General features: G+C 34.7%; 1 protein-coding gene across 1 annotated transcript in view; it reads left to right on the top strand.

Moving 5' to 3' along the window:
• Positions 1–17,899, top strand: part of LOC132721686 (protein PRRC2C-like) — a 54,351-nt gene that overhangs the window by 31,206 nt on the left and 5,246 nt on the right. Inside the window, exons 26-41 of the mRNA XM_060706035.1 lie at positions 473–1,051; positions 1,282–1,388; positions 1,738–1,934; positions 8,737–9,019; positions 9,725–9,927; positions 10,895–11,035; positions 11,283–11,372; positions 11,693–11,848; positions 12,220–12,488; positions 12,861–13,467; positions 13,886–14,068; positions 14,460–14,724; positions 15,063–15,270; positions 15,845–15,974; positions 16,254–16,538; positions 16,833–17,094. Of these exons, the coding sequence (XP_060562018.1) occupies positions 473–1,051; positions 1,282–1,388; positions 1,738–1,934; positions 8,737–9,019; positions 9,725–9,927; positions 10,895–11,035; positions 11,283–11,372; positions 11,693–11,848; positions 12,220–12,488; positions 12,861–13,467; positions 13,886–14,068; positions 14,460–14,724; positions 15,063–15,270; positions 15,845–15,974; positions 16,254–16,538; positions 16,833–17,094 (3,965 nt within the window). The remainder of the gene's footprint in view (positions 1–472; positions 1,052–1,281; positions 1,389–1,737; positions 1,935–8,736; positions 9,020–9,724; positions 9,928–10,894; positions 11,036–11,282; positions 11,373–11,692; positions 11,849–12,219; positions 12,489–12,860; positions 13,468–13,885; positions 14,069–14,459; positions 14,725–15,062; positions 15,271–15,844; positions 15,975–16,253; positions 16,539–16,832; positions 17,095–17,899) is intronic.

The raw sequence follows: 17,899 nt of genomic DNA, 5'->3' as shown, positions 1-17,899 counted from the left end.
GTGGGTTTTGTATCCTGACAGGGACTTTGGATTCTTTCATGTAAGGAAGCTATCTTGCTCGCTTAGGGAATGTCAGTGGTTTTACTCTGGTGCCTGTTTTGCCTGAAATAGTGCATGAAGTAGAGCCTCTGATGTCTTCCTCCACCAGTAAAGCTGACAAGTTGCCATATTATGACCTATACTATGTTGGTGCGATTCCAACCAAAAAAAGTAAAATGTATAATGTTAAAAGTGTTAGAACTGCTTAAATGAATATCTGTTTTGAATATAGAGAATATAGAGAATGACCTTCTTTTTGTAAATAGAGGAAAATAACAAAAACCAGAATTATTAAAAGTTTTGACTGTTAAGAATGTATTCCTGATTACTCTGTTAAGAATATATTCCTGATTACTTTTGATTATCTTATCTGTAAAAAAAGAATTGATTGATTGATAAAAACAAATTGGTAAAAATCGATATATATTATCAGGAGGGAAAGAAGAGGTGAAAGAAACTCGCCCCCACCAAGATTCTCTCGTGGACGGGGAGAACGAGGTGGATTTGATCGTGGTGGAAGAGGTAGAGGACGTGGTAGGGGACCAAGTGCCCAATCAGCCTCGGGAAAGGCTCCTTTGACTAAACAGAATTCATCTGATATGGCAAATGAGGAGTGGGAAACAGCTTCTGAGAGTAGTGATGTGTTGGATAGAAGAGATTCAAAAAACGATATTAAAGACGGTCGTGATAAACGTGATCCTAAAAAGAGCTTTTCTAGTCAGAGACCGCAAAATGATCGACAGAATCGACGTGTAAACTCTTCTGATCAACGTGGTGGAAATAGAAACTATGATCATTCAAAAAACTATCATAAAGAGAGGATACCCAACTCCTCGCTGACAAAAAATGGGTTTGCACCACAGGCAAAAAACGGGATGGGTGGGGGCAAACGACCCCCACAGAATGCCAATAACAAGAAAGAGAACTCCAACCAGGTTTTCAGGGTGGACGAAGTTGTACCAATTGACCAAAATGCAATTAATAATGCTATTAATAACTCTCTTAATGAAAAGTAAGTGTTAGTTTTATTGTTGAAATATTATATATCTTGATTAGATACAATGTCATGCAAAGTTTTCAGTTTGATAAATGAAATATAAGGAGTAATTGAACTGGATAAAGTTTTAATGATTGTGCTTAACATTTAAGAAGAATCACCAGGTAATGATTTGAATCAATGTTTTGATAAAATAGGAATTTAATGATGTGATATTGGAATTAAGCATATTTGCTTTGCTTCAGAAGTAAGCCCTCACGCAAAGGAGACCTCACTGATGTTTCAAAACCACTGAAAGCTGAGAAGGAAAAGAAAGATGCTCTTGCAAACATTGATCTGAACAATTATGCCAGTAAGTAATCCTTTTATCTTAGAGTAAGTCCACGTTTACCTATTGGTAGGATGAACTCTCATTAGAGATGATTTTTCCAGCCTAGTTAGGTAATTTTCCATCCTTGCTAACAGTTAACCATTTATCTTTCAAGTTCTCGGATAAGGTTAATTTTTAAATTTGGTATTGACATTTATGAGAATGAAGAAAAAAAATATATTTAACCATGAAAATTTATCAAAGTATACTTTAGAAAAAGTTTTAGTATACATATCTGTTACATTGTTTTAAGTATTTACTTTGATGACCATTTAATGTAGTCGGTTATTGTATTTCTGTGACTAACTTCTTATTTGGCATTTTACTCCAGGTGTGGTTGTAATAGATGACCAGCCTGAGGTGACAATTGATGACCCCAACTTCCTGTTTGAGAACAATGATGGTTTCCAGGAAGTGCAGTCAAAGAAAGCTTTGAAGAGTAAGCAGAAAGCTCAGGAGGCCGAGAACAAAAAACAGGCAACAGAAGGACAAGAAAATATTCTTAAGAAAAAAGAAGTGGTTTCAAAAGTAAGAAACTATGTTTTAGAATGCTGATTTCAGGTTTTGTTCATTGTAAAGTTGGATGTTTATTTATTCACTCTCTGTTTGCAGTGATGTTTTGTCAATATCTGTCAATCCTATGAGAACAGATGATTCTAAACTATATTCTGACTCTGAGCAAACATACAGTACTGAAAACAATGACAAAGTTCTTTTTATCCAATATTTTTAATCAAAGAATTTTATTATTGGTTAACTCAGTATAATTATATTATATAAGTGTGTGTAAACGGTTGGTTGCTGGTATGGCACAGTTAATGCTTAGATAGCCTTAACTGTTATTATACCCCCAAAAACGAAGTTTGGGGGGGTATATAGGAGTCACCCGGTGGTCGGTCGGTCGGGCGGTCGGTCGGTCCAGACGTCCGTTGCATTTTCCTTGTCCGGAGCATAACTTGAAAACTAATAGTTGGAATTCAATATAACTACATACAATGGTCAAGCACATTCAGAGGAAGTGCAGTGCACAAGAACCATAACTCTATCTTGACTAATTACAGAGTTATTGCCCTTTGTTACTTTTCCTTGTCCGGGGCATAACTTGAAAACTACTGGTTGGAATTCAAAACAACTTCATACAATTGTCAAACACAATAAGGGGAAGTGCAGTGCACAAGAACCATAACTCTATCTAAAGTAATTACAGAGTTATTGCCCTTTGTTGCTTTTCCATTGCTTTTTTTTTTGTCCGTTGCATTTTCCTTGTCCAGAGCATAACTTGAAGACTAATGGTTGGAATTCAATATAACTACATACAATGGTCAAGCACATTGAGAGGAAGTGCAGTGCGTTAGAAACATAACTCTATCTTGACTAATTACAGAGTTATTGCCCCTTTGTTACTTTCCTTGTCCGTGGCATAACTTGAAAACTACTAGTTGGAATTCAAAAAACTTCATACAATTGTCAAACACAATAAGGGGAAGTGCAGTGCACAAGAACCATAACTCTATCTAAAGTATTTACAGAGTTATTGCCCTTTGTTGCTTTTCAATTGCCTTCTTTTTTTTGTCCGGAGCATAACTTGAAGACTAATGTTTGGAATTCAATATAACTACATACAATGGTCAAGCACATTGAGAGTAAGTGCAGTGCATAAGAACCATAACTCTATCTAAAGTAATTACAGAGTTATTGCCCTTTATTAACCAGGTTTTCCGAAGGAAAAAACTGGTTATTAGATTGAGGTATGTTGGCGGGCGGGCGGGCGTAAACAATTTCTTCTGTGCGCAACTCCTCCTACATTTCTCAAAGGATTTTGACCAAACTTTCACAGAAGCTTTGTCATCAAGTGCCCTGGCGCATATTGTCGGGTTTTGCGATTAGATAATATTTGACCTAATTATGTGCCCTTTCGTTTTTTTCTTATATAAAATATATAGTGAACAATTTCTTCTGTGCGCAACTCCTCCTACATTTCTCAACGGATTTTGACCAAACTTTCTCAGAAGCTTTGTCATCAAGTGCCCTGTCACATATTGCCAGGGTTTTGCAATTGGTATATATTTTGACCTAATTATGGCCCTTTGTTTTTTTTTCCTTATATAGAATATATAGTGAACAATTTCTTCTGTGTGCAACTCCTCCTACATTTCTCAACGGATTTTGACCAAACTTTCTTAGAAGCTTTGTTATCAAGTGCCTGGCACATATTGTCCGGGGTTTTGTGATTGGATAATATTTGAAACCGAATTCTGGCCCTTTGTATATTTTTTCCTTATACAGAATATATAGAGAACAATTTCTTCTGTGCTCAACTCCTCCTACATTTCTCAACGGATTTGACCAACTTTCTTAGAAGCTTTGTTATCAAGTGCCTGGCACATATTGTTGGGGTTTTGTGATTAGATAATATTTGACCGAATTATGGCCCTTTTGTATATATTTTAAGCAAAAATTGAAGCATAAAATAAAGTACTGTTTAACGTTTCCGTAAAATATTTGGGAAAAAAAGCGAATAGACAACATAAAATTTCTGCAATTCATTTTTGTTTTTGAGGCATATTAAAAAAGCCATAAATTCCTCCTAAAAAGTTAATTAAAAACAAAATGCCCCTTCATGACAAAGTTTGTGAAATATTTTGGCTGAAACACTGGTTGACATCGCATTGCGATGTTTCTTGTTTCTTTTTCCATTGCTTTCTTTTGTCCGGACCATAACTTGAAGACTAATTGTGGAATTCAATTATAAACTTCATTACCAATGGTCCAGCACACTTGAGAGAAAGTGCAGTGCACAAGAACCATAACTCCATTTTGACATATCTACAGAGTTACTGCCCTTTGTTTTCTTTTCCTTGTCCAGAGCATGACTTAAAACTACTGGTTGGAATTCAAAATCAACTTCAATACAATGGTCAAGCACATAATAAGGGGAAGTGCACTGCCACAAGAACCATAACTCCATCTTGACTAATTACAAGAGTTATTGTCCTTTGTTATTTTTCCATTGCTTTTCTTTTGTCCGCGGACGCATAAAACTTTTGAAGAGCTTATTGTTGGAATTCATTATAACTTCATACAAATGGTCAAGCACATTGAGAGGAAGTGCAGTGCATAAGAACCATAACTGTCCATCTTTGACTAATATTACAGGAGTTATGCCCCTTGTTAGCTTTTCCTTGTCGCAGAAGCATAACTTGAAAACTTTACTGGGGGTTGGAATTCAAAACAATTTTTATACAATGGTCAAGCAGCACAATAAAGGGAAGTGCAGATGTGCAGTGCACAAGAACCATACCTGCTATCTTGACTAAATTAACAGAGTTATTGCCTTTGTTAACTTTTCTTGTCCCAGAGATAACTTGAAAACTACTTGTTTGGAATTCAGTACAACTATACAGTTTGTCAAGGACATTCGAAGGAGTGCAAGTGCACCAAGAGTCTAACTTCATTTTGACAAATACAGAGTTACTGCCTTTGGATAGCTTTCCTGTGTCGCGACGAGCATAACTTAAAACGTACTGGTTGGAATTCAACACAACTTTACAATGGTCAAGACAATAAGAGGGAGTGCTAGTGCAGCAAGAATTTAACTATCATCTTCAGTATTTTAGAGTTATTGCTTTGTTCTTTTTCTTGTCTTTCTGTGATTATTAACAGTTAGGTAATTCATTAACCTTCATCAACGTGGCCAACGGCACATTTGAAAGGAAATGGCAACATACATGACAAAATTATCTTTTTGCCACACCCATAAACTCTATGTTACAATTCTTTTACAAGGTATTCTGTTACTAGTAACATCCTCATTTCCGAAGCAGACTTGTGGGGGTATTAATCACATTTAGTGATAGTTCTAGTTTAAGATAGCCCATGTTGCCTCAAGTAGATTATGTTCAGAGTTACTTTGCACATTTTAAACAAAATTAATAGCAAAGGTATTATTTATTCGTTGTTCTGTTGGGCAATAGAAGTCTTGCTTTAGCCAGGAGGTAGAATGATTGTTTGCATGGTCCTATATACATGTATAAAGGAATTTGTCCCCTTTTTGCGACGGACGCGCCCTCAGGCGCGTTCAGAGCTAAGTCATCTACACATGGGATTTCGTCTGCTACAATCGCGCAATGTGTCCTGAACCGATTAACAGCCCAAGAAATAGTACATGAATTTTATCCTTTAAAACTCCCATACTTTGTCGGGATATCTTAAAATCTTCCATATTTATTGCTTTTCAATTCAAATTAAGTTATCCAAGTTAAAATATGAACGTAAAATGATGTGATAAAACGTTGTAGTCCCGTAGTATTATTGCGCAATATGCAAATTACAAATGCCGAAGACTATTTACCGCTGTCAAAAAAGTAGGACATGCAAATTATACTATAATAAAGGTGTCAAGCTCTGAGTTCGCAAGAAATTATTAGTAGGAAATAAATATTTCTACATTTACAACAACATTATTATTAACAAATCAAAAGTTTTTCGGTGACTCTAGAATAACTTTTGCGGCATTAATAAAAGAAGAACTATTTTCGTTGGAACTCATTACCGCGGTTTTAGCTGAATATTCAGCAGTTTATTAATAAAATTAGATACAGTACAATTTGGTTAGCATAAATATCTATTTTTTTAGAAAAATGCATGTAACAAGAGGTTTTTTCAACACTTTTCCACCATGAAGTCTTTTCATTGTAATCTTTATTGGGAAGGGAAGTTATAATAATGTTCTTACTTCCGATTTCCTTGTGGTTTGTTTTACATATTTTTTCTGGTCACGATATGAGATTAACCTTGGCTATTTTCTAAAATAGATTCTGGCTGCACCTGTGCCTGATTTTCGGAACAAGGCGATTAGTTACAATGTAATAACCCAGCGGATACTTAACTTGGGTTTTACATGGCAATACTTTTAGAAATTTATTACCAATTGTAAGAAGCAAACAAGTTGAAAATAATGAATTTAGTGTGAAAAATGAAAAAGGACAAATATAAAACCGTAGTGCTTAAGTGACATTTAAATTAAAATAAAAACATGTGCTCTGGCCCTTGTAAATAAAAAAACATCTTAAAAAAATACACTATTAATTGCTGATGATTTTAACCAAAAATATTTTTAATGAGACATATCCAAGAGAAATAAAAATACAAATGACTTATATTTTATTGTTCTATATGCCCCACTATGTTATTAACACGAAGCAATTTTCTAACTTTAACATTCTCAACTGTATAATGTATTTATGCTTGAAGTTTATTTTGCATGGTTTTATTTTAGAAATTTATTTCGTTGACAGTTTTTTTCTATTTACATATCATTTCTTGGAATTTAAAATCGATTAAGGACACTGGATTAGAGTTTTTTAGGCATAAAATTTCATTCTGTATTTTAAATGCTTGAAAGTAGAATTTATCTGGAATTATATTCAGTATTGGGACACAAAAATGTACATGTTATTGCCTCTACAAATCTCGAACTTGTATGGAACAAATTTTCTGTGTTATATATTTTGTGTTTTATTTTTGTTGTTATTTTCTAAAAAAAAAGCCTTAATGTCTCTCCGGTTGCATGTCCGTCGCATTCAGTGCTGCAGCACTTTGATTTTCTGTGACTATGTTATTGTAGATGAAGTTTGCTGTGATGTTTTGTCAATATCTGTCAATCCTATGATAACAGGTGATTCGAACTCAATTCTGACTCTGAGCAAACATACAGTACTGAAAACAATGATTTATTTCTGTTACCTTGTCGCCTTGAGAATATAATGTTGATTTTTTTTAGCATTAGAAAAAAGAATCACAGGCATTCGTCTATATTCCTTATTGGGTTGGACAATCAAACTCTTACTTAAGCCACAAGCAAGAATGCTGATTTACATGGCCTTATATATTAGTAATTTGTCCTTTTTTTTCTGAGGCAATGAAGATGAAGTTTGCAATGATGTTTTGTCAATATCTGTCAATCCTATGAGAACAAATGATTCGAATTCTTCTCAGACTCTGAGCAAACATTCTTTAGCTTTTTTTTTAAAGTAAGATAGTAAAAAGAATAATTGCCACTGTTAATTTAAGGGTTGACTGTATGACCAAATATGTACTGGAAAAGTAGAAAAACTGAAATCAGTCTTTATGAAAATATAGACGCAATAGACACCATCTAGGAATGACACAGTGTACAATCTAACTTGCCCATGCAACTTCCACTCCCCCCATCATTTTCTCTCAATATCTTTAATCTGTTAAGCAACTTGCTCACTGGACCAGCGGCCACTAATTAGTCATCTTATTGAGATCAATCTTTTCATTAAGCTTTGCTATTATGATAATGTATGCTAATAGAAGGTTGATGATTTTTCTAAGGTCTTCTGTCACTTACAAAGCTAGGTACATTATTAAAAGACCAATTTTAAATACTAGTGCTACTTGAAATTAATACTAAACAAGTCTCGATAGTACCAAAAGAAGCACGTGAAAAGTTTGCAATGATGTCATGTCAATATCTGTCAATCCTATGAAATGAGATGATTCTTACTTCACTATGACCCTGAGCAAACATTTTGAACATTTTTCCGTATAGGATTCATAATTTTTAACTTAGAGATAAAAAATTTTGACACAGTTCAGCTAGGTTCTTCTCCCAACTAACAAGCTAGTTTGTTTATTTATGATTGTATTAAATCTTATATTGAGGCTTGACAAGGAGGGTATCAAAATTACCTAAATTGTCTACACTACAGTACCATGTGTCCGGACAGATATGTACATGACGTGATTTAAAATTTAGGGAAAAAACCCTTGGGGTTTTTTTTTGATTTTTTAAAAATGATATACAAAAATTTCAGCAACCCAAAAGCTTGGGGAAAGGGGTTTTTTATTTTTTTCCATTGTTTAAAAATGCAAAAGATTAAAAACTGGTTTTATGAGGTCAGGGGAAATTTCTTTTTTTGACCCAAATTTCAACAATTTAAAAATTCTTTAAAAAAGACTTTAAAATTAAATTTCCCTTTTTGGGGGGAATGAAAAAAAATTCATTTTCTTCATTTTTGGGGAAAAAACATGCAATTTTAAATTTTTTGATAAAAAGTGGGGCTGACAAACCCCTGGGAAAAAAGAAAAAATTTTAAAATTTAAACATTTTCGGGGCCCGTCCGGATTTGGTTTGGTTTTTCCGGTTTTTTTGTTCCCCAAACCAAAATAATCTCTATTTTAAATTATTTAAAAAAAAAAAATTGCAATATTTCATATCTTGATATCACAATGAAATTCTGTTCATCATGCTGGTCTGCTTAACTAATCTGTTTATATATATGTATATAACTTTATATCATAGGTTGTAGCAAAGCCAAAAGGTGTACATACTGCTGCAGACAAACCACGTCAGAATTACAAACTGTCCAAGTTGCCACCAAGGTTCGCCAAGCAGAGAGAACAATTGAGAGGTGAGAAGAGTAAGAATCCACCTGGATCAACTGGACTGGAAGAAGGGATGCCCGTGTCAACATTCATGCCAAAGATAGAGAATTGGGACAATGAACTGGCCAATAATATCCCACCTTTGATGTCACAAGTTATAAATACAGAAGTGAAGCAGCCAGATATTGACTTGTCTAAAAGTAAGAGACAACTTCTTAAGTTGTTATATTTAAGGGGTCTTTATGACTGTTGAGTTATTATGGCCTATTCAGACTGTTCTATACAGGCAGTGTGTTGAGAAGTTGGTTGTTCTGTGTTGTCTGTGCTGTTGCAGTTGTTTGCTTGTGACAGATAAATTTTGAAACCATTTACATTTATAAGACAATAGGGAAAATTGTGTTTATGATACTTTAAACTCGGCAAATCTCGATAGTACCAAAAGAAACACATGGAAAAGTTTGCAATGATGTCTAGTCAATATCTGTCAATCCTATGAAATGAGATGATTCTTACTTCACTATGACCCTGAGCAAACAAAACTATGGCGCTTTAATACAATGGCTATAGCAGATCTGTTAAAATCAAAGTATATTTCAAGCCTAATTTGACAATGAATTGTGCATACTAGTCTGCTTAACTGCTCTGTTTACATATATGTTCTATATGTCATAGGTAGTAGCAAAACCAACTTAAATTTGTTCACATTAGGATTCTTATTATGGCATCAAAATGATTTATTATAATAACAATGAAACATGAAAAAGTTAATTAAGTTCTATATTTCTTAACTGTTTAACAGCATTTTGGAGAGAGAAAAGAAGACAAAATCAGTATACAAGGTTTTGTATAACAAAAATGTTCTGAAACTATTTACTTTTCAAAGTAATTTTATTTCCTACTTTCAGATATTGGCATGGGAGGTTACTCTCCAGTAGTTGGTCAGACCAATCTTCAGAATCTGACCCAGATGGCCCAGCAACAACAGCAGCAGCAGTCCCAGACCTCACAGGCACAACCGTCACTAGCACCAGCCCCTGTACCCAGTGTTAATGCCTGGAATAAACCCATTAACTTTGCTTCAGTTACCAGTATGCAAGTTCAAGTTCAGGTTTGTGAAAGTTTTATTAATGCTAATTGTAGAAATTGTCAAATGTACATGGAAGTTTTTGGTCTGCTTTAAATTACTTTAATGAACTAGAGTTGAGAAAAGGTTTTGTGCATTTGTAAATCATCTCATGTATGAAAGGCATAATAAATCAACAGCTCCTCTTTACCTGCTCTTAAGTTTGTTTATTAATATGTCAGTTGAAGGATAGAATTAAAGGGAGGAAACATTCAATTTATGAATGAAAATAGTTCTTGTGATAGAAATGAATTGATACTATGAAAACTGTCACTGTTTTACTAGCCTTTGAGAGAAACTTATAAGGTTGACTGAGGGGATAATGACTGTGCCAAGTATAAAGCCAAGTCAGTCTTCACATTCATGCAGTGTATCTGTCTACACTCTATTCTATTTGCTGTCAAAATTTAACGTTTTGATATAATAAATATCCCTTGCTGTTGACAACAAACAAGTCCATTACTTCAGTTTAATAAGTGTTTAAGATGCGAGTTTGCAGTGATAGAGAATATTTATCTGTCAATCCTATGATAGTAAACTTTGATTACATTTACTGTTGACTCTGAGCAAACTTTTAAGACAGGAATATGTTTCTTTATAAGTGGAAGGGTAGAGTTCATCTTGTAAAATTATGTCTTCTATTCAGAAAATAGGTCCTAAGGAAAAGATTTAACTGAAGTTTTTAATGTAAGAAGAGTTATGTTTATGAAACCAGACTGGCAAGTTGATGGCTGGGTTATTAACATTATCAGACTCAAGGATTGCTGTCATGGGCAAGCCATTGTTTCCTTAAGCAAGAAACTTTACACTCATTGCTTAGTACTGGTTGGTTCCAGGAACAGATTCAAAAACGTGTCTATAAGCTTATACATCCAACATAAGCATCAAACTAAAGTAAATTCAGTATAAGATAAAGATTTTGTTGATTAAACAGTTCATGATTTATATACAGGTTGGACAAGAACAAAAGTTTGATAAAGGGGATCAGCATGACAGTGGTATAGATGTTAGTGATCATCCTAACAGTGGAGGTTCCTCTACTCGTAGTTCTCCTAGTACAGAAAATAAAATAGCTGTACCCAAGCTAGAAAAGGTAAATTATCTATCCATCATTTGTCAAAACATATTCAGAAAAGATTAAAACTGACAATGTAGCCTTCTTTTAAGCCTAGCTAAGTTTGCTAAGTTATGTTTATAGATTATGAATGCCATATTACATTGTGTTAATAAAAACTAAAACAAGTTATTGATTAAGAAGTCGCAAGTCTACAATGCTATGTCAAGTTAGTGATGCAATCTGTATGATTTCTTTATGTGCTATATTTGGTGATTCATTTCAGATTAATGAAAAGACCGCATGTGTTGATGTGAAGTCTGAAATGCAGAAGTCTCAGTTTGAGACAAGCCCCAAACCTCAGAGGCAACAAAAGGTAATAGTCTGTTGTAGGGTAAATAGACTCTGGATTTATGTTTGTAACCATTGCTAGCTGATCATGCTTCTGGTTTTGTTGAATTGTCATTTACTATAGGAAAGTTTAACTGAATTTCCTGTTTATGTAGTTGTAACTAGTTAGTTAAGAATAACACAGTTAAGCATGCCCAGTCTTCCCTGTACTGTACTCAAATAGAAAAGTGAAAATTATAAAAATGCACAAGTTCAAAAATTATGAAAATGCAAAATTTTATGAAAATCTTTGCATTTTGTGTTGAAATTATATCTAATACATGTATATGTTTGTATGTATTGTAGCCAATCCGCAGTGAGAAAGTGAGTGTGAAGGAAACCATGAATAAAGTAGACAAGGCAGTAAAGAAACCAGAGTCTAAAGTGCGACCCAGCAACTCTATGGAGAAACCACAAGCTATCCAGTTACCACCTAGCTTCAAGGACTCCATATTTGGAAAGGTAATGGCAAAAACATTTATTTCAATTAATGTGTTTATTTTTATTCTTCACATAGGTATTACCAAAAGCACAGCAGGTAAATGAAATTGCTGTATCTTGTCTTGCGAGCCTATACAATTCATTGTGTACCATGTGTTGTGATTACAGCACATGTTATGATCAATAAACCTTTCTTTGGAGTCTATATATTTTTCTTGTGATAACAGGAAATACACTCTTTATATGCTGAAAAAATGTGTTAAATTTTAAAAAAAAGAAATCTTTACAAACAAACGCCAAGTCAAAAATGTTATCTGGTGATTTTGGATGTTTCCAAATATATAGTATATGCTCAAAAAGAAGTTGCAAAATAAACTATTGCATATGTTCAGGGAGATGACTCGAGTGAGATAAAGTTAGACTTCACATTTGATGCGGAGCTTGCAAAGTTTGCTGAAGAGAAATCGGAGTTGCCAGGAGACGACATGCACGAGGACCCTTCACCAGTTGCTATGACACTAGGAACAACAAGCAATCCTAGCAGTGTGAATAATGCACCAACATCGCCAGCTGCTCAAGACCTTAACATGAAGATAGCATCAGTGAAAACAGTCTGGGATACACCATCTGTACCTAATGTTGGAAATGTTTTTGAACAAAAGTAAGTACTTTGACTTTCAAAGCTTGTCCTATTCGATATTAAGTTGTTAAAGTTACACATTCAATGGCATATAGTGAGTGAAAAGGTGAAAGTCAAAATCAGTAAACATTTTGGTATAGTTTCTATAAATTTTATAATTGACTGCATGAACAATAATTAACTTACATGACCAATGTACATTCCTATAAATCAAAATTTACCTGTAATGTTCAATTTGTTAAAAGAATAGGGCAGTCTTATTTTAGGCAGATTAATTTTTTATCCTAAGAATTTTCAAAAACCAAGAGTTTGTCAATCAACATTATTGCACTCAATATTTTGAGATTTACCAGCAGATCTGTTCTAATGAATTTAATGACTTATTTATTTCAGCATGTCCGGTGTATCAGCTGGAGTGAGTGTATCAGAAACTTTCCCCACATTCAGCCCTGCTAATGTTGATATGGGTATGGATAACCATTCTATTGACCTTAGTGACAACATTGGGGTGGGAAGCATGGATGAGAATAACAGTAATATTAGTGGTCCAACCACCAACATCTCTCCCAGGGGTCAAGACAACATGGGCTTTGGTGGCGAGCCTGACATTACAACTAGAACATCTTTCTCTGTTGATGTACCACCTTTCAAATCTCAGCTCACCAGCGTGAACACTTTCTCCCAGTCAGACATGGGCAAGGTGTTCAGTAATTCTGACAATCAAGTGTATAGCAATGCTCCAAGGGACATTGATGGATTCTCAGTAGGTGGAGATATGGGTCAGAACTATGGCCAGGGATTCTCTAATGCAGATTCTGCGCATTCGTACTCACAGGGGTTCTCCTCGGGATCCGGCTCTGTGCAGACTTACTCTCAACCATTCCCGGCCAGTTCAGAAACATTCTCTGGTGGCAATGAAGTAGGCAGCTTTGCCCAGACTAACCTTACAAATATGATGGATCTGAAGACTGCTGCAAGTGAGAAGAGTAATATTTGTGCTGTAAGTATAGTGAAGTAGTTGATTCTTTTGACTCTAAAATTATGTAATTTTTGTTACAATTTGCAGATTATGAGATACTTCAATTACAATGACTTCTTATGTGAATTATCAACAGTATGTGCATTACACTGGTATAAATTACAACTTCTTGAAGCTGGTACAAACCTTTGTTCGATGTTGGGAAGATTTTAAGCCTTTTCAATAAAACATTGCAGGCATTATTTTGCTTGTTTAAATTTGCTTTTGGACATGTATATGTAAAATTTATCAAGTCTTAACATCAAAGTTAATAGAAAGATAAAGGTAGCATAAGAACATGGGAGATTTGAATATCATAAGTCCAAATATAAATTATTAATTGAAATATTGTTTTCAATAAAGGTATCATGACTAAGTTAAGTATTTTGTTTATCATCAGGTGAAACCACAGCAGCTACAATATCCAAATTCATCAAGCAGCACTGGCAATCAGCCAGGTGTCATAACCAGTTTAAATGGAGTCACTGAACCAAGTCCTCCTGTTCTTATACAAAATCAACAACAGCACCCATTCCAACCTTTCCAGCTTGGGTCACAGCTTATTACTCCCCAGGAACCGAGGGTAAATGGTTTTGTTTTATAATCATATCACAGACAAAAGATTTGTTAATGAATCGGTGTATAAAGGCTAGTTATTGAGCAGCTTATTCGATAGTACTGTTGATGTATGAAATGGAAGTTAAATATTTGCATAAAAAAGAGGAGCTTAGATTACTTGCATAAAAAAGAGGAGCTTAGATTACTTTCCACCAACACTGAATTTTAGAATTTCTTAAAAATTGAAACAAGATGATAAATGATTTTGTATATTCTAAAAAAATGTTTATCACTTCTGTTGTTTTAAATGCCACTGCTAAGAATAAGTCTGTTATTTGCAGTTAAATTTATATGATGAAAAAGGCCTTTATAGGAATATTATTAAAATTTAATATATTGTTTTGTTTTTTTTTCAGTTGAGTCATTCAAGCTTCAGTTTTAACCTATCACAACTGCAGCAGCCTACATTAGGACAGCAGCCATTCACTCAGCAAAACCTGTTCATGCCAACTACTCCAACACAACCAGATCCCTATCAACAGTCCCAAGTTGCTCCTTTCCAAAGAAATCCACCACAGCCATATGGACAGACGCCGTCACAACAGAACACAATAATGGTGTCCGCGGCAACATCATCACAGATGTCCTCTGCCATCAAACCTCCTTCACAGACTGGTTTTGGTAAATAAATCTTGAGTTTTCTTTCAAGAGAAATATAACATAAATGATATTTTATCTAGTTCTGTTCTTATCAATATTAGCATATGTACGGAAAGAGTAAAACAATATAAACAGAGAATAATTCTGTTGATGGAAAGCTAACGTTTCCAATTACAAACTCGTTAAATAAGAATTGCTATAACCAAGTCAAAGATAACGTACTGGTTATTATAGTGTCATATAAAAGTTGAACTTGTCTGAATATATGTAAACAAAAGAACCAAAATGCATAAGAGTATTTTCTCATTATTCATTATCACAGGACTAAAATGTTAATAAAATGTTGACTTTATTTGCAGGTACCCAGCTTCCTAGTAAGAGTCTTGGACCTAACAACATTGCATTTGGTCAGTCTGGCTTGAATAGTTCCACCTTACAACCATCTCAGGTGTCTTTCATACAGTTTGATCCAAGCAGCCAGTTGTTCGGCACCAGTCAGATACTGGGTACATCACAGACCCAGAATGTGAATAATTCTCAAATACTCGGCTCCATGGTTCAGCAAAGGTATTTGTCTTATTGTAATTGTACTTTATGACATGTTTTAATTGTCAAGTGGTTTAGGTTGTTGACTTTATCCCAATCAGAGGCGTTGAACCCTTGTATGTTTTCAATACACAAGTGAGGTGGTTCTGCTATTGAAGTGATTAAAATATCACTCTTGAGGCTATTCCAGGTCTTTAATGCTACCATGAGCTGGAGGGGTAAAAATGCTTTTCGACTATATATGTGTTGTTTTCATCTAGTATCCATAAGGAAATTCCTTTTATTTACAACCCTTATTAAACATAATATCATTGATAATTTCTCTTGCTTGTTCTGCCTACAGGTTATGAGTAGTGCCTAGTTTGATAATTTATTATGTTTAATTACTCTGAAGTGGTCTTAAGTTAATTAACCCGATGCGTAAATGAAAGCTTGAGAAAACATAATTGTGTTGATATAGTGTTGGGTTTATTATTGCTGAAATATGATTAGATGTATAAAATAAATTTTTTGTAATTTTATATATTATATAAATAATTGGAATATTTAAGGGGCAGTTAATCTGAAAGATAAATAATGTATGTTGTGATTTCAGACCAGCAGGACTACAGATTCAAACCCCATCATCGTTCTACCAGCAGGCACAACAAACGCCAATACAACCACCTGCTCCACTCCAACAGACTGGCTTCTTTCCCACACAACAAGCAAATAATAGTCTACAGGTTAGTTATAAAATATTTTTATTTAGGTCTTTTTAGACACATCAGTGTCTATTCTAGGATTTCAAAAACAGGATTTTATCGAAAAGTGATAATTTATCACATATATATGTTGATTTTTTTCCTTCTTTCTCTATGTAAAATTTTCCCGTCTGAAAAAAAATTTAATAAAGTTACCCAAGAGTAGATTTATATTAATTTGGTTGAACTAAATTAATGTCTAAATATGGAATTTTAAAGGTAAACTGTATTTGATAATATAAAATGTTTTAAATTCTTCAGTTTGGAAACAGTCAAACTATCAAGCTTGGTGGAACAGACCTGACCTTCCCTGCCTCAATGCTGCAGGGCCTTCAACAGTCACAGCAGGCTCAGTCTGGTAACCAGCAACCTACAGGCACCCCCACAGGGCCACCACCATTTAATCAACTCTCTTTTGGTACTCAAACCTTAAACCTGCCGATGCAGCCGTCGGGCCAGTTACCTCCTGGTCAACAAATGGGAATGGGACTTGGGAAGACAGGAGGCTTCTCCTCACAACCACAGATTTCACCAGTACCCCCATCAGTAAGTATCATGTTAAAAAAGAAATGTTTGTAAATAATGCAAATGATACATTAAAAAAATCTAATGATAATCTAATAAAAAAATGATAGTTATGATTTATCCTACTCTTATGGATGGATTATTTGCTATTTAAATCTTTTAAACACTTTCATTTCCTTGAAGATTTTCAGCAGACCTTGTAGAAATGCTATTTGTTGTGTACTAGAGAAAGGCTTTACATTATTTTGGTAAAATTGTATAGTTCATGTGCACAATTACAATGTCTGTATTTTATATGTATTTAATTCTTTTCAGCTGAAGTCGCCTCCAAATAATATGACAACAACCACTGTGGCCTCAGCCCCGGTTCCAGGTCAAAATGTGAACTCCAAACCATTTACCTCACAGTTAACCAGGACGAATCAACCACCGCCTCAGCCACCTGTTAACCAGCCAAACACAAATATGGCTGCCCCACAAAGGTTTCCAACCATGGCATTCAATAATTCTGTTCCTCCAAATACAGGATCCCCCCAGCAACAGTTCAACAACACATTCAAAGGCTTTACATTACAAGGTAAAGTTCATTTATACAGGATTTAGGTTGTTAAAGGGAGCTTTATTGACCCAACATGACTGGAAATAATTTCCCAAGATTTGTATATCATTTGATGGAAGTCTGGACCAATAACTACATTCAAAAATTCATACCATTTCCTTACCCCATTTTTCCAGAATAATCATTTAGACTGCAGAGTGACCTAAAAAATGAAAGCATTGCAATGCTTTTCACTTGGATCAGGCTTGGAATTGCACAGTTCTGAGTATATTTCTGTGTTATCCTCAGCAGATTTTTATACCCCCGCACAACAAAGTTGTAAGGGGGGTATACTGGAATCAGCTTGTCCGTACGGCCGTCTGTCGGTTTTTTCTTGTCCGCCCAATAACTTAAGATTCCTTTGACCCTTAGTCTTCATATTTGGCATGGAGGTTAGTCAAGATTAGTAGATGACCCCTATTGATTTTGAGGTCACTAGGTCAAAGGTCAAGGTCACAGGGGCCTTGACTTCAAAAAGCTTGTCCGCCCAATAACTTAAGATTCCTGTGACCTACAGTCTTTCAAAAAGTTTGTCTGCCCAATAACTTTAGATTCCTATGACCCACAGTCTTCATATTTGGCATGGATGTTGATCATGACTATAATTTGACCCCTATTGATTTTGAGGTCACTGGGTCAAAGGTCATGGTCACAGGGACCTTGACCCCAAAAAAAAAGCTTTTCTTCTCAATTACTAAAGTAAATGTCCTGTCCGCAATGTATTGATTTTGACATTTTCACATTTGAAGCATGTAGAATACATAACTTAGCAATGCACTGGCTT

The sequence above is a fragment of the Ruditapes philippinarum genome, unplaced genomic scaffold (assembly GCF_026571515.1).
Source record: "Ruditapes philippinarum isolate M1 unplaced genomic scaffold, ASM2657151v2 ctg837_1_1_1_1, whole genome shotgun sequence".
Classification (NCBI taxonomy): domain Eukaryota; kingdom Metazoa; phylum Mollusca; class Bivalvia; order Venerida; family Veneridae; genus Ruditapes; species Ruditapes philippinarum.
The sequence above is the reverse complement of the archived record's forward strand: the minus strand, read 5'-3'. Positions and strand labels throughout refer to the sequence as shown.